General features: G+C 43.1%; 1 protein-coding gene across 1 annotated transcript in view; it reads right to left on the reverse strand.

Moving 5' to 3' along the window:
* Positions 1–14,751: 14,751 nt before the first annotated feature.
* Positions 14,752–21,427, reverse strand: part of ROR1 (receptor tyrosine kinase like orphan receptor 1) — a 142,704-nt gene continuing 136,028 nt past the window's right edge. The window contains exon 9 of the mRNA XM_036754265.1: positions 14,752–19,187. Coding sequence (XP_036610160.1) covers positions 17,763–19,187 — 1,425 coding nt within the window. The 3' untranslated portion in view covers positions 14,752–17,762. The remainder of the gene's footprint in view (positions 19,188–21,427) is intronic.

Raw genomic sequence — 21,427 nt, forward strand, 5'->3', positions numbered from 1 at the left:
GCATAAAATTCAAGGGAATGGAATAACATCATTATCACTCAATAACATTTATTAAGTACCTACTATGTGCCAGTTATTATGCTAAGCACTGCCACTCTTTCCACAGCTAATTGGGTGATGCCTTTTGCCAAAGGTACACCTCTTCCTCCATCATCCTCTGGGTCATAATGAACTTCAGTTCTTTGGAAATTCTCACGTCCTATGACTCTCAATCATACACTATTTCTTGAAGAATATTGGTGTTAAACTATGAACTTTTGTGTCAGAGTTATTAAACACAGAATTATTTTAAAAATCTTGCAGTTTCTCAAAACAAAGCAGCCTATTTTCCTTTTATTTGATTTTAACTTCAATTCATTGTCCATTTGCAGCATCTGCCCAGCATATACGTACAAAACAATTAACTCTATAGGCTGTCCATCCAAATACATATAATAATTCAGATTATAGATGTTCTTCATCCACTTGGTTTTTATTGTGTGAATAGTCAGGCCAACTTTTTTCCCTTTTGAGTCATTTTGGCTCTCAATTAAGAGGTTTGACTTAGTGTGATCACCACAATGTCATCTGTAAACAGGAGCATCTGGAGGACCTAATAATCTATAGGGAACCCCTCTTCAATTTGTACTCTGTGCTGGATCTCTTCCATGACAGTGGCAAACACATTTGGCAAACATATGTCTGCCTGTCTTATGTGTTGCCTGCTATTAATAATCAGTCATCAAACACGGTTATGCCTGTTGTTACATCTTTCAAAGAATCTTATGTGATTTGACATATGCTTGGGAGGAACCTTTTTGGAGGAGTGCCTTTGAGGAGGAGTTTTTCCTCTACCAAATCAAATCCTTTAAAAAAATTATAGTCATCAAAGATAAAGAAATATGCATGCAGAGCCTTCCCCACTGTGTCCCCACTCAAGTCACACCCTATCCTAGGATCTTGATTCATTCTCAGCCCTACTGTTTTCTGTCTCAGAACTCCTAGAATCTTTATAAAAAGGACTGGGTATCACTGTCTTTTTTACTGGCACAACCCAAAGGGATGGCTTCAATCCATAAATGTCCTCCTCAATAAATTCATCCCCAATCAATCCAAACCAGTCCAAGCCAGTGTATTTGTTCATTCCCAATGAGTGAGACTTAAGGAGATGTCCTCATCCTTGATAAGGTGTTACTGAATGTGTTCCAGGAGATGTTTCCCAGTCCTCTCAAGATGATTATCAATAGCATGTCCATACTCTCCTTAAGAAGATGCTATCTCAGTCCCAAGCTAAAGCTCACCTCTTTGAAAATTTATAGGATCGAAGACTTAGGAGTGGAAAGGACCTCAGGGGTCATCTTGTCCAACCCACTGATTTCACAGTGGAAGAAAATGAGACCCAGAGAAGAAAAATGACTTACCAAAGTCACACTGGCAAGAAGTGGTAAAGCCAGAGTTACATTGATTGACCCCTTATGAATGGATAGATAGAGCTTCTTTACTTAGGACTAGGGGATAGGGATGTAACATAAGGGTGGGTGGGAATAAGGGATAAAGGAATCTGTCACAATTAAAGATCTTACCGTTCTGTTGCTCCAGTTCAATGCACAAAATGGTGGCATATCCTTTTCCTTTAAGGACATAGGAGGCTCCAAAAGCTTGGGTTCAAATCCTGGCTCTGCAACTGACTATCTGTGTGACTTTGGGTAAATCCCTCAGTTCCTCATCTGCATAATTGGGGATGGGAGCAGAGGACCTCTAAGGTCCCTTCCACCTCCAAATCCTATGACCATCTGTAAAATGGGTTCATTCTAATGCTCAAATTGGTCTTTGATCTCATTGATTCAGGAATTCCATCCAACAACGAAGACTGAAACCCAGCCTGTCCATCTTATGTGACTCTTGTCCATATCTTCCCATAAGTTTCCAAACTTATATTCTGGGGTCTTCCTCACTTTCTCCTGATATGGCCTCAGAGGATACCAGTAAGGAATTCAGGCTGTTGATTGGGATGCTACCAATACTGCATTTTCTATCTTGCCTCTTAAGGAAAGTGCTTTATAAACAATAAGATATGAATCATCATTAAGAAAATTATTGTTTTTGGAGTGGCTCTAGCGAATTGAGAAGAACATGTTTCTTGTCCTGATCACTGACCTCTCTACCATCTCTCCCTATATTAGGTAGTCAGCTCTTTGAAAGCAAAGGTAGATATTAATCACGTCTCTAAATCCCTAGTACCTGGCACAGACTTGGTGCTTGATAAATGTTTATTGAATGAATATCATGTCATTAAAAGCAAATTACAGATCCTTTGGTGTTCCTTGAAAACATAGTTGAAACTGCTCAGTCTAAAAGATCCTAAAAGAGAACAAAAAGTCAATTTACACTAAAATATTCAGAGCAGACTTTTTGGTAGAAAGAACTGCTTATTGACTGGGCAGTGGATGAAGAAGAAAGAGTACAGGAACACAATGGGAAAATACTGAACTGCAAGAAATGATAAATATGAAGATGCCAGAGATGCATGGGAGGACATAAACTGATGAAAGAAGAAGCTTGCAGGACCAGGAAAACAATAGTCATGATGCCTACGAGAATATGAATGGAAAGAATCCTAACAACAACAAATTAAACATCATAGAATCATCATAACCAAGCTTAGCCGCAGAGAGAACATGCACATACTGCCCTTCCCTGATTCGTGACCAAGGTGTGGGGCTATGGAGCATCATATATACCATCATATTTGATGGGTGCATAATTGTCACTGTTGGTTTTGCTGAAGTCTATTTTTTCTTTGTCTTTTTAAAATTCTTTGTTCCACGGGATGCCCCCCCAAAAGGGGGTAGAGTAGCAGGAGAGTTATAATGAAGGGGTGTCAAATGAACAAATGAATGAAAAAGGTTTTATTAGGCATTTAATACATGCAGAGCTCTGTGCTAAATGTTAGAACTACAAATAAAAATCAGACACTCCCTATGTCCAAGGAGCTCCCATTCTAATGAGTAGGACAACACATTGAAAAGGTTTCAGCTGCACGTCAGATGGACCAATCATGCGGTTCTTAGTGTGGAGCAGCAAAGCAGGCACTGATGTCTTTTTAATGTCATTTCCACTGATAAAATCAGCTCAGCTCCTGAATGGTGCTAGCTTTCCGGGTCTTTAGTAGCTGTGGCTGACACACCTGACCAACCAGTTGCTCAACTGTGGCTCCACAGGGTTACTTCCTGGGAAGATGGCTTTGGGGCTGGTTAGAAGCAGGACTGATGGTCTAGGTGGTGTTGCCATTCATGAGGTTCTTGGACTTACCTATTCATCAGTGGTAGTGAGAGAACAGGCAAACCATTGTACTTTGAGATGACTATGGCATGAGCTGGAAGAAAGAGCAATGGCCTGGAGAGTATTTCTATTGCCAAGGCTCTTGGGTTCAGGCTCCTGGGCTATCTCCAGCAAGGTCTTAGTGGAAACATAGCCAAGGCAGTGGGGATAGCTTCTCTTGTCTGACAGGTGCCACTTTCATTTCCCTCATCTCAGGTTGCCTTCTTCTTTAGCTAACTTAAAAAATAGATACACATACAAGTATTTACCCACACCCCCACACCCCCCACAATGAATTTTTAAAAGATAGATTGGGAAATATTTAGCATCCTGTTAATAACTTTTACTAACATATGGCTCCAGAAATCACAGGGGCAGAGGTGAGTGTGGCCCCAGCATTCCACGAAATGGAAGACCAAACCAATGCTGGCATAAAAATTTTCATCAGCTTAGGAGATGTGTGACAGACAGCGTAATTATCAGCCCCTTTAAATGTTACCTAGGCCATAGGCAGCTTTAACAGCCAGCTTTTTTTCTAATGTGATCCCTAGGGATTCAAACAGATGTTTTCATTTTATATGAATTGGAGGGGAAAAAAAGAGCATTCCCCTCATCCACCAGGAAAATATGCAGCCGTACAAAGTGTTAACCTCGTTTGGATTTGAACTCTCATCCTCCAGAGCAAAGGCAGGCCTCCTCTTGCCAAATGTCAGCTCAGCTGTGAGAAGTGTTTTAAATCATATTTTGATGTAGGCTGCACTGTTAACTAGCAAGCGAAGCCCAGCACACATGCTTTGAGTCGCTTGGGCTTCAAATCATATGATCCCTTCTTTGTCTGCAAGACCTTTTGATGTTCACTCCCGATATTAAGTTTCTCTGTTTTTAATAATCGCCGATTCCCTCCTCAATATAAATGTCAGGAGCAATACTGAATGTTAATCTTTAAAGATCAAACGGGAAGGAAGCCTTGGGTATGAAGTTAGAGATGGGAATTCCTGAAATTTCTTACATGGAAAATTCAGAGAATCCCCCTCTTCCCTCAAGCTAAGTCTCAAACATCACCCATTTTTATTCCTGTTTAATTTAGTTTAGTAATTAGAAAACACTAATTTTCTTCCCATATCCCGCTCCTGTTGAAAACAAAAACAAAACATTTGTAAAAACAAAAACACATGCATAGTCAAGCAGAATAAGTGTCCCCATTGGCCTTGTCCAAGAACTGTCCCCATCTGAACCCTCAGTCCATTAGCCTTGGGTTCAAGGATGAAGCCTTTCCTGATCCTCCCCACGGCTCTCACCCTCCCTCCCCAACAACCTCCTATTTAACTACTTTGTATTTGTGTGTATTTATTCTCTTTTATTTATTCTGTATGTAACCTGCAGGTGTCACTGCATAGATGTCCATGCTCCCCAGAAAGAATTCGAACTGTGTCTGAGAAGGAATTGCTTCATGGTCCGTCTTCGTATCTCCAATGTTTAGGGCAGGGCATGGCACACAGTAGGAGCTTAATAAATACTTGTGGCTTGGTTGATCCTATTGTACGTTAGGACGGCCTCTTTGAGTGAGACTTCGAGTGACAGTTTACATGGAGCATTTTGCAAACCTGAATTGCCGTGTGATTTTCAGTTTCCACTATTATTATCAGCAGCAGCCACAGCAAAAATGGTCATCAGTAATATCACAGAGTGGTGATGATGAAAGGAGTAACGGACTTGGAGTCCGAGGACTTGGGTTCAAATTCCTGCTCTCAACTTCACTACTCATGTGTCTTTGGGCAAATCGCTGAACTCCCTTGCCTCAGTTTCTTCATCTGTAAAAGGAAGAGGCAGGACTAGATGGCCACTGAAGTCCCTCCTAACTCCAGATATGTGATTCTATGACATGCGAGTTAGACCAAAGGGACCTCAGAGATCAGCTAGCCACACCCTATGGCCACCCATTTTACAGATGAAGAAACTGAGGCACAGAGAGGTGATGTGATCACCAAAGTTCTGTGTGTTGAGGGCTTAAAGCCTTTGAGCAGCTTCTCTGGTTTCTTTACATATGGAGCTGGAATGTTGGAGGGGAACCAAGCTCTTTTTCATTGTGCTCCTCATCTGAGAGCCTTGAGTGGTGACCATGTTCTGCAGGCACACGGCACTTTGGGATCACAATGGAAAGGCTCGGAGAAAAAGCATTCTCTTTGTATGGGTCTCCTCAGATCACATTCTTTTAATTCGTGGTCTTGGCTAATGCCGCTTTTCCCAAGGCATCTGAATCCCAAGCCCAGAGAATCATCCACAAATATTCTTACCCAGGTGAGAAGAGAATTTAGCCTTTAGAACTGGGCAGGCCCTTAGAGAACATTTAAAACAATCCATTCACTGGCAGAAGAGAGAATGGAAACACTAGAAAGGGAAGTGACTTCTTTCTTTCACTTAATAAGCAAATTAAGCACCTACTGCATGCCTGGCATTGCGCTAAGCACTAAGGATGCAGAGGCAAAAATGAAGAAGCCCCTGCCCTCGAGAAGCTTACACTCTACTGAGGAGAGAGGCAGCCCAGACAAGGCAACGTACGATATGGGCAAAGTAAGGGGTAGAGACCGGACCCACGGTTTCATTGCTGTAGGACATTTTGGATGAGCAAACGTCCCTTCCCTATGCAGGTTGGCACTTCAAAGAGCTTTAGAGAGCTGTCTAGAGAAGAGATTCTCCCAGGGTCACACAGGTGTCAAAGGTAGTACTTGAACCCAGGACCTTCTGGCTAAGAGGCCAAGCTTTCTATCCACTCTGCTACACAGCCATTCCAAGTAACTTAGGGAAAGTGGGGTAGTAACAACTCGGCCACTAGCAATGGTCATTCATGGACGGTGGTACTTGACCTGAGGCTTGAAGGAACAGGACTTAAATCAATCGGGTACTTTTAAGCACCGACTTTGTGCCAGGCACTACACGAGGTGCTGGGGATAAAATACAAAGTCGGGAGAATTCCTGCCTTTCAAGGAGTCACCATGACACTGGGCAGAAGCAGCATGTTCACAAATGGATGAACACAGAACATCTACACAAGGCAGAGAGGAGGAGGTTAGGCATGGTAAGCCTTGAGTCCAGCCTGGGCAACACTACAGAGATGGGGGATGGGTTGCAGGACCATGTACTAATATTCAAACCCAGGGCCTCTGACCCTAAATCCAGGATGTGTCTACCTGTAACTGCCCCAGAAAAAGAGAGATTGGAATAATCTTGCAAGTGAGAGGGAGAGATAATGACGTGCAGGTGGAGGGCCACAGTGGTACCCACAGATGCCCCAAAAACCAAAGAAAGGCCTCCGCAGTGCTGGGGGACCTTGTAGGAGGATCTATGGGAGGAGGTAGAGAAGAATCACATAGGACAATAGGTTATGGATGGATCACGATCTGGAAAGTAGGACTCACATGGCCATGGCCTTAGTGTTCGAGGTCTAATCCCAAACTCTTGTTCTATAGACGAGGAAACTGAATCACAGAGGTTAATTGACTCGCTGCAAATAGGAAAGCTAGTGAATGATAGAGGTAGGATTTGATCCCGTATCTTCCTTCTCCCAGATCCAGTACTCTATCACTTTCAAGCCTCAGCTTTAGTGATGAAGTGGAAAGAGAGGTGTGTGTGTATAGTGGCAGGTCTGATGGCAAAAGGATAGCAGGGGTGGTGACCCTTTGGCCTTGAGGCCACATGTGGCCCTCTAGGGCCTCAAGGTCGGCCATTTGACTGAATCCAAACTTCACAGAACAAATATCCTTAATAAAAGGATTAGTTCTGTAAAACTTGGACTCAGTCAAAAGGCTGCACCTGAGGACTTAGAAGGCCACATGTGCCCTTGAAGCCACAGGTTCCTCCCCCCCCCCGTCCAATATAGTAAAGCAAGGATGGAGCTTACCCAGACATATTGGGCCATTTGAGGACAAAGGGAGTGAATAAACATTTATTAAGTGCCTAATGTGTATAAGGCACTGGGCTAAGTGTTCTTTTTACAAGTTTTCTATCATTGGATCCTTACAATAGCCCTGCAAGGCAGGTACTATTAACCCAACCATTAAGGGATCATAAAATCAGGTCTGGAAGCAGTCTTTAAGGGTCACTAAGTCCAATCCTTTCATTTTACGGATGAGAAAACTGAGACCCAGAGATGAAGCGACTGTCCCAAGCCTACGTAATTCACTTTCAAAACTGGGATTCATCTCAGCGTCCAGGCTTCTTCCCTTCATCTTGGCAGACTCCACATAACGAAGTTTCCACGTGATGAAGCTTCTGTGGACGATGTTTGTGCCAGTTACAACAATACACCCCCCGGTGCCATGAAAAGCAACAAGGAGCTATGTGACAGCGGACGATGCACGCAAGAAGTGGCCACTGCAGAGCCCCGAAGCCTTCTCTGCACCCCTATTTTCCATAAGCAGATACTAGGGAGAACAGGGGAAAGCCGTGTGACTCTGGGCAAGTCACTTATTCTGTTCGCCTCAGTTTCCTCCACTGTGAAACGAGGGTGATAATAGCGCCTACCTTGCAGGATTACAATAATATTGGTAAGCATGCTTACCACAGAGCCTGGCACACAGTGGGTGCTTATTCCCTGCCCTCTCCCCTTCCCCAGATAGTCTCTGAGTTCTCTTCCAGCTCCAAATCTCTGACCCTGAAATCCCTGGAGGAGACGTTTTCCACACTCTGCTTGTTAGAAACTTTGTTAGGTCAAAACTAGAGTTTCCTCTTGACACTTCCACTCATGCTTGGTCAATGAGGAAATGAAGGAATGGGTGATGGAGAACAGGAGGATCTGAGACGTCCTGAAGGCTCTGAGTATGTCTCTTTGTTCGATAGTAATCGCTAAAATGTCCATAGAACTTACAATGTGCCTCTCTCTGTGCTAAGTGCTTTACAACTGTGCCCTTATTTGATCCTCACAACAGCTCTGGGAGGGACGTGCTGTTATTACCCACATTTCACAGAGGAAGAAACTGAGGCAGACAGAGGTTAAGTGACTTGCCCAGGGTCACACAGCTAATAAGTGTCTGAGGCTGTATTTGAACTGAGGTTTCCTCGACTCCAGACCTGGCGCTCTGTGTACTGTGTCACTTCCCTAGCTTCTTTCTTGTTTGTGTCTTTATGTTGTGCCTTTTCCATGATATTTTGAGGAGCTCAAGGAAGTGGCTGTGTCTAATTCTTTGGGACCCCTCACAGTGTTCAATAATACTGGTTAAAAGGAGCAAAAAGAAATTTCGGTGGAAGGCTGTGCTGTCTCAGAGGGATTGGCTTTGTTCTGCTTGGCTGGGAGAGCAGAACGAGGAGCGACGGATGGATTCTAGTCAAAGGGAGGAACTCTTGGGCTCAGTGGAAGAAGTGACGTCTTGGGAAGGAGAAGTGTCCCAAAGTAGAAGGGGCTGTCTCGGATAGCTAGTAAGTTCCCCATCCTTGTTGTTCTTCAAGCAAAGCTGGGTGACTATTTGGGAGCATGTCATAGAGGGGTTCCTGGTCGGGTCTGGGCTGGACTTTGGTCTTCCTTTGTGTGAAATTACAAAATCTTCACGTTGACCACAGATCTCAAATACAGTTTGAAAAGCCTGCCTCATGGGGGTGAGTGGAAGTTATTAAGCACCTCGGCTGGAGGAGCAAGCATAGCGGTAGTAGCATTATCTTCAGAGAGAAAACCAACCATAAATTTTTCCGTTCCCTCAGTGTTCTGGCTCTTGGCACACTTAACCATGAGTCCTGGCTCGTAGCAAAGGTAGGATCACAAGGCAGCAAGAACACTGATCACTTTCAGGGACCTGAATCTGAAATGTACCTCGGGTACTTACTAGCTCAGTGACCTTGGGCATCTCTCAGCCTGTTTTCTCATCTGTAAAATGGGAGTCATTAAACCCGCACAACCCCCTCCCAGAGCAGTCACAAGGGAAGTGTTTGGCCAGCCTTCAAGTTCTATGTACATTTGAGCTATTATTGTGAGGTCCGTGGGCAAGAAATAGGGGGAGGTAAAGGAGGCGACTACCGAGGGCACAGCACTCATGGGAGCTGGAGGAGTGGTTTTGTCTTCTGCTTCTTCTACCCCAGTTCTCCTTGGTGTAGCCATTTCAGTCCTTACCTGGTGACCAAACATTTGCTGAGCAGCATGTCTGAGCTTACCTAGGCGGGTCCTCAGATGATGTGTGCAGAGTCCATTGCGGGGAGCATTGATACACTCAGGCATCTTTTGGAACACTCTGGATTATGTATAAGGTATCATGTACGTAGCCTTAGGCAGTTATTATATTAAGTCAGTGGTATGATGAGGGAGACTGAAAGGGCCAAGTTTGCAGTCCCTGATATTCTCTGTTCTAAGGTTCCTTCCCATCCTGACATTCTGTTCTAAGGTCCCTTTCAACACTGAAATTGTATGTCCAAAAGTTCCTTCCAGATCTAACATTGTTCCACCTACTTCTAACATTCTATGTTCAAAGATCCCTTCTGGTTTGAATATCTTCTGTTCTAAGGCCCTTTCCACTCTGACATTCTATGTTTTAAGATAAATTCTTGTTCTGCATTTTCTGTCCTAGGGCCCCTCCCAGCTCTGACATTCCCAGTTCTAAGCTCCCTCCCAGCCCTGACATTTCCTTTTCTAAGGCCTCTCCTAGCTCTGAGGTCCTCTGTTCTAAAACCCCTCCCAGTTCTGACATTCTCTGTTCTCAGGCCTCTCCCAGCTCTGACAGTCCCTGTTCTAAGGCCTCTCCCAGCTCTGACATCCCCTGGTCTAAGATCCCTCCCAGCCCTCACAGTTCCTGTTCTGAGGCCCCTCCTAGCTCTGACATTCTCTATTCAAAGGTCATTTCCAGTTGTGATGGTCCTCTGTTCTAAGGCTGCTCATTGTAAAGTTTATTCCAACTCTGACTGTCTCTGATCTAAATGATTTTGACACCAGGAGCTTTGGGATCCAATGATCCCAAATGCACCACCAGATGCTACCCTCAGCTTCCATATTGCTAGTCTTGTGCAGCTTTCTTTCCTGGAGGATTAGATTGACCTTCTGTGCTTTGATGTCTCTGCAGGGTTTCTGGCCCCCTGAGTTCCCACTGCCCTAATTCTCTTGGTATTTATGGTAACACCCTTCAGGTGCTGGAAGATTTTGGCCCTGAAGAATCTCCTTCCTCTCCCATTCTCTTGTGCTGCCCACCCCCATGCCCTTCCCCGCCTGCTTCTTTGATGTACTGTTTTCTCTCTAGCATGTGAGGCTATTAGTTGGAGGGAAAATTTCTATAAATGAAAAGTATTCAAAGCTTCACCTCCAAGTCATCTCTCTGATTCCTCTGGGCTGAGAAGGCTCTGGCAGCCCCCCTTTTCTTCCCCCCGGAGCTCTTAGCCATCTGTATGGAGTAAGAAGCACACCCCCAGCAGAACACAGCCAGCCAAGGGCTAATGGACTACAGCTGCTGAAGGAAACATGGAAACAAACCACAGGTGACTCAATTCAGCCAACTGGGTCAGGGAGTTAGCCTCCTTCAACAGGAAACAGAGGGAAGGGAGGAGGAGTGGGAGTGGGAGCAGGAGCAGGAGCTTCCTGCCTGGAAACCTTCTCTGAGCTGGGCCCCGCTCTCCTGTGAAAACCAGCTCATCCTTGACCTTCCCACCATATTCCATTGCTCCATGGAAGGTGAGGAATTGTTTTCCTCCTTTGGTTAATCAGTGGATCAAGGGCCCAGAATGCTCCCTGGGAGTCCCCTTGTTTAAGGTGGGCCATGTGAAAACTCTTGGTGGCTCCCCAGGAAACTTGGGCAAACATGGAGGCTATTGGCCACCAGTCTCCTGTCCTTTTAAACAACTACCAACAAACATGTATTAGATTGCCAAATGATGCCAAGGGAAAGGGTATATTGGTGTACAGTTTCATTTAATAGAATTCTTTCCTTTGAAGGTGATGGAGAAGGCCATAGGACTTCCAGACAATTTTAAGAATGAGTTACTGAGATCCTCCTCCCGGTGTCTGTAATTGAATAGCAAACCAACCTTGGAGGCCATAGGGCCATAGAAAGAGATCTTAGAGGTCATAGAATCATAGAGCTAATAGGACTCTATGAGGTCATTGACTCCAACTCCATCATTTTATGGATGAGGAAACTGAGGCTTGGGGACATTTGGTGACTCATCCAAGGTCATCACTAGTGGCAGAGGTGGGATTTGAATGCAAGCCCTCAGACCCCAAAGCCAGAACTCTTTCCACTCTGTATTTGAACAAACCCTAAATATAGGTATGACCATATCATTCCCCAGCTCAAGAACCTTAGGGTTTAACCAACCAACCAACATTTATTAAATGCTTATTAACTATCAGGCACAGAGATAAAAATTACTCCCTGCCCTCAAGAAACTTATAATCTATGGAGGGGGGGTGGGACAAGGGACAACATGAAGACATACACATTTATGCAAAATAACTTTGGGGGAGGGAAAGAACCCAGAAAGCTGGCAGTCAGGAAAAGCCTCGGGTGGCCCTAGATCTGAGCCTTGATAGAGAATATGGATTCTCAAAGGCCAAAAGATAAACTCCTCCATTTGATGTTAAAATATAAATATAAAAATATAAATGTATATAAATATAAAAATAAAAGTTCCTCCCAGGCTGGCTCTTCCCTGTCTTCCTTGTTATTCCCCATTATACAGTTTCTCATGTTTCCTATTACGTTGTTCCCCTCTGTGGTGTCCCACCTCCATGACTTTGCCCAGGCCTCCTCATCTCAGACTCTTACAACCTCTACCTGCCTCCAAGACTCAAGTCAAGCACCACCCCTTCCAAGAGGTCTTTCTGGATGCTTTCCCAGCTGGTACTCCCCTCTGCCCATGCTTAACAGCCTCCCTTTATGCTTACCTTGAATAGGTTCTATATTGACTCTCATCCCCTAATATAGTGCTTGGCGAATAGTAGGTACTTAATAAGTCTTTGCTGAAATGAACTGAGTTTTCCTTCTCATCAGTCAGTATTGGTAGAGCACAAAGAATACACTCAGAGGATCTGGATTCAAATCTTGCCTCTGATGCTTATTACCTGGGTGACCTTGGGTAAATCACTTAATCTCTGCGGGACTATTTCCTTTTCCTTTAAATGGTAGGGTTGGATGAGATAGCTTCTGATCTCTTCCAGTTCTAGATCCAGATCTAGATTTATTTATGAATGCTACTGTTCCAGGCACCATGGGAAGGGTGTATTGGAAGCTGGCAGTGTGTGAGAGATAGGGAATGGAAGCTGCTATGGTCAGTTACAGTGCCCGGAGCATGGTTCTTAGGTTCGTAGAAATTATGTGCCTGGGAGCAAGAGTGAGGAGGAGATGGTGGCTTGAGGTGGGAGGGAGAAACTCAAGTTGACACAGCTCTTATTGCCCTGTGAAGTGATGGCTATGCTGAGCCTATAGTCAACAGAGGTGATGACAAGATCCCTGCTTCAAAATGACAGATCGTTCCCTGAAGGCTTCATCGCGTTTCCTTGTCCTGTAAGCAATGGCAGGAACAGACAAGATTTCTCAGCTCTTGTTGTGATGAGCATTTTCCTTGACAGTTTGTATTGATCGCCAGTTGGGAGATTTCTCTTTTGATAAAATGGGAACATGCATTTGAACTGTGACAATTACTTGACAGTAATGCATCTTTCAGGGTATCAACATATTGAGGGAAGGACCAAGCATATATGGTTAGGGGCTACATGATATTTGCGGGTTTTTTTCCCTCTTTCAAGATCTATAGCAGGATCCGATTTCTGAAACAAGATTCATCTTTCCTCACATGTAGTAGTAACTATAGAGCTTTAACCAGGATGAGCTGAGTGACGTTTTCTCGGGGCATTGAAATAGAGAATTCACAAAAATGTATTCCGTTAGCAGCAAGGATGCTACTGAGCAGCATGTGCACTCATTTAGCAGCATAGAATTAGCAAGGAAAACAATCTGCTCCCCTTTGCTTTAACTGAATTTGTCTTAATTGTTTCTTGTGTTATGTTCACATCATGGATTACAAAATTGATTGGAGGGTTCCATTCATGCTACTTGTCCTTGGTGTCAAAATTACTAATTACTCTTTTGAGTATCTTGTTGAATTTATGCCTCTTATATTGAGCCTTACTGTCTGTAAAGGCTTTACATATATTAATCTTATTTGATCTTCACAACAAAACCCTAAGAGGGAGGTGACATAATGACCCAATTTTATAGATGAGGAAACTGAGGTGGACGTGTAACTTGCACAGCATCACATAGCTGTCAAATTCTGGGACAGAACAAACCACACACACACATGTACATACATGTATATGCATAGAGACATATGTGTATACAGATACATATGTGTGTATATGTAGAGACATAAACACATACGCATGTGTATGTATACATATATGTGTGCATGTGTGAGTATATCATGTTTTGCTTTGAAGCTCTCAAGGTCGATGATGCCTGCAATTGTGATGATTACATTTCATATCAAAGCAATGATTTTTTATGTTAAATTTGGTTTGGAAAGCTGAAATCTTGAAATGCATATGAGGACACACCAGATTTCTCTTCAATGAACTTTAAACCCGCGATCTAGAAAGTAGCGGACATCGACATAAGAAAACTTAAAACATTTGTCATATGACCACTGGGTTTTCTCGTAGCACTGGGCAAGATGATTTACAGGTCAGTCTGATGGATGTGATGGCATAACCTGTGTAAGGTTGGTTTCATTAAATGCCCATTATCCTCATATCATTTCTCTCAAATAGACTAGTGGCCACTTGTTTTTGTTATTTCCTTATGAGCCAACAGCAAATGTGACAAGGGATAGTGTTTAAATGGGATACTATCTGTAAAGTGCTTTGAAAATCTTAGCATTGACAGATGCAAGTCTTGTTGTTGTTGCCATAATCCACCATGGCACCATAGCTAGGAACTATCCTCGAAACCAGGAAGACCCGGGCTCAAGGCCTATCACTAAAACACACATTGGTTGTATGACCCCGGCCAAGTGACTTTGCTTCAGTACTTGAAACAACTCCCCAAGGCAGAGATGGTGCTGGCCTGAATTAATATAGGGAGATTCCTCCCCTGGGAGGGTCTAATCCCTGTTCCTACATTCCAGTGGATCTCTGATCTCACCAATGTGGACATTCTGTCCAATGAGGAATATTTCCACCCACCCATGCTTGCACCTTGTGTGACTCTCATTCACTTCCTCCCATAAGTTCACCATTTGGGGGTAGGGTTAGTTACCTGTTGAGTATGGGGACCTTTCTCAGGTTGTCTCAAGGAAGCCCGTGGAAATTGTATGCCATCCATGAGCTGTCCCCCACCCCCACTTCTTGCCCCAACCCCTCTTCTTTATCAGGCACGCATTGTTTTGGTGATATCAAGGAAAGCCACCAAAGAAATTACTGTCACTCTTATTATTTCAATTTCCCCCCAAATCTGTTATAGCAAGATTCAGGAAATGCCGAGATTTCATATTAAAAATGTTTTAATAAACAGCAGCATAAAATAATCAGTGTGTAATATCATCTCTGGTGTGTGGAATACAAAATGCATATATTCTCAATATAAAATAGCCTTTCTTAGTACATTTCCATGCTCTTCTAATTGAAATGCCCATAATTAATAAATCAAACATCAAGGAATACAGTGATTAAAATGCATGCAGTGAAAATAATAAAACGCGATCAAGGCAATCGATCCAAATATTGCCATGAGAGATTAGAAGAAAATCTACATCATTAAAAAATAAGAGAAACAGATGAGATAGAAAAGGCAGAACTGCATTGTCACTTCTTCAATACAAAACGTGGACATTGTTTTGTGCAAAAAAGATATGAAAACAAAGGCATCTTACCAAAAAGCATTGTCAAGGGAGCAAATGATATTTTTCTATTTGTGAAAAAAAAACTCTTTTCACACAAAACAGAGATACCATGATGTCCCATCATGGCACTTTAGATCTTCTTAGAAGTGGTTTCAAAATCCAGAAGGCTCGTACCTGAATGTAGCATAAAAATTATGCAAATGCTGAAAAATAATGCCATACTTCGTTATAAAAAGTCAACTCAAACTTACGTTACTTCGTTGCTATAAAAATGTTTTTGTTTTCCCAAAGAATTGCTAAATGGCTCATGGAATGCTAATTTCCCTTTTAGGGATCGCCGGAAAAACTCAGATTCACTAAAATTCCGTATTTACCTAAAATAATAAATATTCTTGGAAAAATGATTGTCATATGAACATATATAAAATTGTGGTTTGAAGCATCATCAGTAAACAGTTGCATAGCAACAAAAGGAAGAAAATATCTTGCTCTAATTAACCTACCTAAAAATGAAGACACATAACTTCTGAGTGAGCTTAATTATGCCATGAAATCAACAAATGTTAATTCTTGTAGCCTCACAATAAATGCAAATAAACTCCATTTATCAGTTCACATACGTTATTTTCTGGGCATTTCAAGAGATGGCATTTGGGAAAACCCCAAGACATTCTTCTGAATTCATACTTGCTTTGTTCTTCTTCCTAACACTATTTTTAAAATGGAAACATCGAGATGTTTCTAATTCTCTCATGTTAAATATTGTTTGCAAGATCTACTTCACATGCTATGAGTCTCTTTAATGTTTTTTTTAATATGAGGCACTGTTCCCAAGAGAAACAAAAATCAAATATAAAAATCCCTTCTGTATAGAAACATGAAACCTATGCAAATTCCAAACTCAGTATAATGTGTCTGGCTGGTAAAGGTCATTTACTCCATAGCCTGTACCTCCATCTGCGTATACTAGATAATATGTTGCTTCTATTTAACAGATTAAATACCCCAGTTATTGGTTATCTATAAAATCCTGGCTATCCATATAAGCCCATGGGAAGTGGAAGAGTAGACTATGATAATGCAACTATCATATGGGAATCATATTTTTTGGATTCCAATCAATTTCCAACAACCATGGTCATTTAAATGTTGGGATTTGAGGAAAGCCCATTGGACATATCCGGCTCATTTAAAAGGCATCACTTTAATTAACTTAGCAGGAAATTTCATTATCATCAAGATCAGACTGGGGCAAAAAAACTGGGAATTTTGATTCATTGATGGTAAACCATCTTGCTGATGTTATGCTTCTCTGAACTCTTGGAAATGTAATAAATACAAAATGGGGAAGGAGCATTCAGCTGGTACCATGCCACCATACAACACTCATTGGCCTTGTCGATCCAGAGGAGCATCTCTAGAGACTCTCTAGCCTTGGGATTATCCTTTGGATCATGCCTTGAAGTCATTTTCATTTTCATCATCCCTTCAGCTTAAACCATCTACTAGATTAGGACACGTGTTATGAAATAACCAGGCCTCTGTCAGCATTTATTTCTGCTCCCATGCCTGACATACCTGCGCCTCAAGTTATTATAGGGGCTTCAGTGGCATAGGTATGGAGAAAAGTGTCTAGCTCCAGCACGACTGAATAAGGGGTCATGAGAACCATCAGAAGGCCTGCCCTTTGGGCAAAGGAAATTTACATCCAAGAAAAAGTATGGGCACCTCACCACAGAGAAAACCCATGGAGAAATAATGAAAACCTCTCATGGCTCATATTGAATCCTATATTTTAATGTTGTTGGTCTCAAATTCCCTTACTTTTTTTGAAATGCCGAGGAATGGAGTGGCTAGTGGTCTGGTATTGGGGTCAAGAAGACTTGGGTTCAAGTCTTTCCTGCCTTTAGCTGGGTGATCTTGGGTGAATTACTTAGCCTCCCAATTCCCTGGGCAACTTTCTAAGACTGTGAGGAACAGCCAAGTGGCCCAAACTGCAAGAGTGTAGGGAATTTCCACAATGGGAGTTCCCCAAATGATGAAATCACAGGTCTGGACCAAAAGAAAAAAAAAAGTAAACATCAGTCTTCCATGCCAACATGCACTATGCTCAAATTGAACCAAAGTCTTACCCTTTCTAAACATGAAAATAAACATGGTGGTCACACAAAAGCTACTGGATAGATTTTGGGGAGTACTAAAGCCACTGGATATCCAATGCACTCTTTGACTTGGTTGGAAATCCCATCCTCACATTTCTTTGAAAATGACTCTTCCTTGGATGATAGCTTTGAGTACCTGATGTGATGTGCACCAATCCTGATGTCAGGTTACCCAACATGACACAATGTTCAAGGCACAATAGGAATAGAATATAAGTTCCTTGGGGCAGGGACTGTGTCACTTTTGTCTCTGTATTCCCAGCATTTAGCACATAATAGGTACTTAATAATTTTTGTTGACTAAATAAAAGATTTTTTTTGGCCGTCTGTTATGGCCCATCTTGCTAAGCACACAGTTACACTTCACAGAAGATACTTGTTGCAATGCCTGCTAAACAATCAAAAAAATCTTACTTTAATAAAATATTTGAATATAAATCTTTTCTACGGCTTTCTAGTTTGTACTGTATATCATATTTATAAAAAAATTGTGTTTTACAGTTCTGCAGAAATCATTGATTCAGTGTGTCCATGGATATTTGAGTCCCCTAGTAAAGATGGTTGTTTGGAGTCTATTTTATAAGGTTTCTGAGTTTTGTTTCCAAAAACGGTTATGCCAATTCCGCTTGGATGATTTGGAAGGGACACATGGGATAGCAAGGGGATGTTCGCCTCCTGGTTGGATCCCGAAGAGGGCAAGCTAGTTACATGACCAGTGCTGGTGGAGCCACTGGCGCTGCTGGGTGAGCGGCTCTTAGGAGGCGGACAGTGTTGAATGACTCTGGGTGGGCCCTGGGGCTGGTAGTGAGTTGCTGGAAAAGCAGCATATCCAGGAGGTATCGGGTACCCATTGATGGGGATGAATCGCTGGTTTTGAGGTATGGGGGGACCAATGAAGCCAGCGATCTGCCCCTGAGGTATACCCTGGGCTGGAAACATGTAGTTGGGATATCTTGGGTTGCTGAGATTGCTGATGGGGCTCGCGCTGAGCGAGGTGGTCTGGGTGGTGGCATTGCCCCCGGAGGGAGATGTGGAGCTGGTATGGCTCGAAATCCCTTCCCAGGAACGGAGTCTGACATGGATGTCCTTGAAGCGCGGTCTCCTCGAAGGAATCTCATTCCAGCATTCCGTCATCAGGCTGTACATCCTGGGAGGGCAGTCTTCCGAGCATGGCAAGAGTTGCCGCTTCCTGACCATCTCCACCACTTCCTGGTTACTGAAGCCATAATAGGGCTGGAGTCCGAAGCTGAAAATCTCCCACAAGACGACGCCAAAGGACCAGATGTCGGAATCCGAAGAGAACTTGCCATACATGATGGCTTCGGGGGGCATCCAGCGGATGGGCAGCAGAGACTTGCTTTGCACTCGGTAGTAGTCGGCTGAGTAGATCTCCCTGGAAAGCCCCAAGTCGGAAATCTTCACGTGGAGCTGCTCACCGATCAAGATGTTTCGAGCAGCGAGGTCCTTGTGTACGAAGAAGTGACTGGATAGGTACTCCATCCCTGCAGCGATCTGAATCGCGATGTGCAGGAAGTCGCCGTGATCCAGGCTTGATTTGACGGTTCCGTCTTCGTCGCTGCTGCAACCCACATCAGAATGCGGGGACCTCATAATAAGGAACTCGTGCAGGTCCCCCTGGTTCATGTACTCAAACAGCATGCACACCGGCTGTTCCTGGGTGACCACCCCGAGAAGGCAGACGATATTGGGGTGGTGGAGCTCTGCCATGAGGGAGGCTTCCTGCTGAAACTCTGCCCATTGCTGCGGATTGTTAAAGTCTTTCAGGGTCTTGATTGCAACCAGCTGAGCATGGTCCATTCCTGGGAGATAGAGATGCCCTTTGTATATTTTCCCAAAGGCACATTCACCCAATTCTTCCATGAACCGGACAGCCGACAGAGGCAACTCTTTGGCTTTGCTCTGTGAGAAAAAAAAAAAGTATGTTAATGTGGGTTTAAAAAAATTCTTAATGCAAATTTCTCTGGACTCTGAAGTCCTCATCCTGCTGTCCTTCATCCTAGTCAGACCACACCTGGAGTTCTGTCTTCAGTTCTGGGAGCCATGCTTCAGGAGGACCATTGATAATCTAGAGAGCATCCTTAGGGAAGTGGCCAGGTTCGTGAAAGACACCAGAATTAAGCCATAGTAACATCACTTAAAGGAAACAGGGATTTTGAGCCGGGAGAAGAAAGTACTTCAGGGCATGATGACAATGACGGCATGTCTTATGGACCAAGGATGAAGAACTGGGAGGAACGAGACTAGCCCAGAAAGGCAATATGGCTCAGTGAAAAGAACATTAGATTTACACATTACAAGGATATGGGTTAAAATCCAGCCTCAGACACTTACTAACTGTGGGATTCTCTGTTTCCCTGTTTCCTCATCTGTAAAATGAGGCAGTTGTACTCAAGTAAGGGAACTGTACTCAATGACCTCCAAGGTCCCCTTTCATTCCAAATCCATGATCTTATGAGAAGATTTGGGGGGAGGAATATAACACTTGACGACCTGGCAGGTAGAAAAGAGATCAGGATGGTTCTGCTTGGGCCTGGAGGTAGCACTAGAAACAATGAGTGGAAGTTTAAAAGAGGAAATTTTAGGCTTGATGTCAGGAAACACTTTCTAATGACTTGAGAATCAGGTAGAACCGAGTTTGAATCTAACCTCAGACACTATAGCTGGAAATGTCCCCTTGTGGAGATGTCACTTAATCTCACTAAGTCTCAGTTTCTTGAGCAGAAGTTAAAGGGGTTGGATTCCACACACCTATGATCCTTAGGTCATTTAGCACTTTGTTTTATAACTTATTGATATATTTGTTGTGTAATGCTGTGAATAATATAAGAAATACTATAGAAAACTAGTTAGAGAGAGAAAGCATACACCAGATTCAGAGCCAGGCAGACGTGGGTTCGTCTCCTTTGACACATACTAGTTCTTGACTGCAAGCCCAGAGTTCTAGCTCCTAGACCATGCTACCTCCACAAGAAAATTGAGGCTCTCTGTCACAAGGTTGGTCTTCTTCCCAATCACAGAGTCCAGATGCCCTCAGCACCATTTTCCACTCTTAGAGACCTTTCTCTTTGCTGATGCTAACCTCTCTATTTGTATATTTATCCCTATTCCCTTACCTCTGAGAGTTTGTCCCAGAGGCTAACCAATGGCTAACCCATTGATTATCTCCTCACACTTTCTAATATTCCCTCTATCTAATGACACTTACTTTGCTGTCTTAAAACATACCCAGTTCTCCATTCTTAAGACAACCTTTGCTTGCCTTTAGCACCCCAAGCTGTCCCGCCTATATCTCTCTTCCTTTTCACAATCTCCTAGAAAAAGCCATAAATACTAGTGGCCACCTTTCTCACTTCTCATTTACTTCTCCACCCTTTGTAATCTGGCTTCTTGTCCTCACTGCCAGACAGAAACTGCTCTTTACAAGGCCACCCAAAATTCCATCTCCTTTCTCCTTTCCTTCACCTCTTAGGTGCCCAGACTCCTTCAACCCTGTGCTCCAGGGATCCTGTTTATAAGAACCCTTTTCTGACCCCCCCCCAATTGGGCCTTCCTCTCCCCTATTTACTTGTATATATTTCTTATTTATTTAGCTATGTGCAGCAGAATCTGTAAAATCCCTGAAGACAGGGGTTATTTTTGCTGTTATCATATTCCCCTATCAGTTAGGATGTCATAAGGCCTACAGTAGACCACTGTTCATGTTTATTAATAATAAAAAACTTACATTTCTATATTTGTCAAGGCTTAACAGTTTCTGATGCATAGTTTGTGCTAAATAAATGTTGTCCTCCCTCCCTCCCTTCCTTCTTTTTCTTTCCTTCCTTGTTTACTTCCTTCCTTCCTCCATTCCTTTTTTCTTTCTTTCCTTCCTTCCTTCTATCCTTCCTCCCTTCCTTCAGCTAAAGTAATCTCAAGGGCTTATCTCTGGATGTCCTAATATAGCTGAAAATAAAGATAACAAGTGTCATTGATATCTTTCCTTTGGAGGTACTCTACGTATTTTACCAAGATCAAACTGAATTCTTTCTCATGGTGCATTTTCTTGTGGTAAATATCACTGTTTCCATTTTGAAAAACTCAGCAAAGTGACTGTACTTCTCAAGTGGAAGAGGTCTGCTTCAGACAATGCAGGGCTTAGT

This window comes from Trichosurus vulpecula, chromosome 4, assembly GCF_011100635.1.
Source record: "Trichosurus vulpecula isolate mTriVul1 chromosome 4, mTriVul1.pri, whole genome shotgun sequence".
Taxonomy (NCBI): domain Eukaryota; kingdom Metazoa; phylum Chordata; class Mammalia; order Diprotodontia; family Phalangeridae; genus Trichosurus; species Trichosurus vulpecula.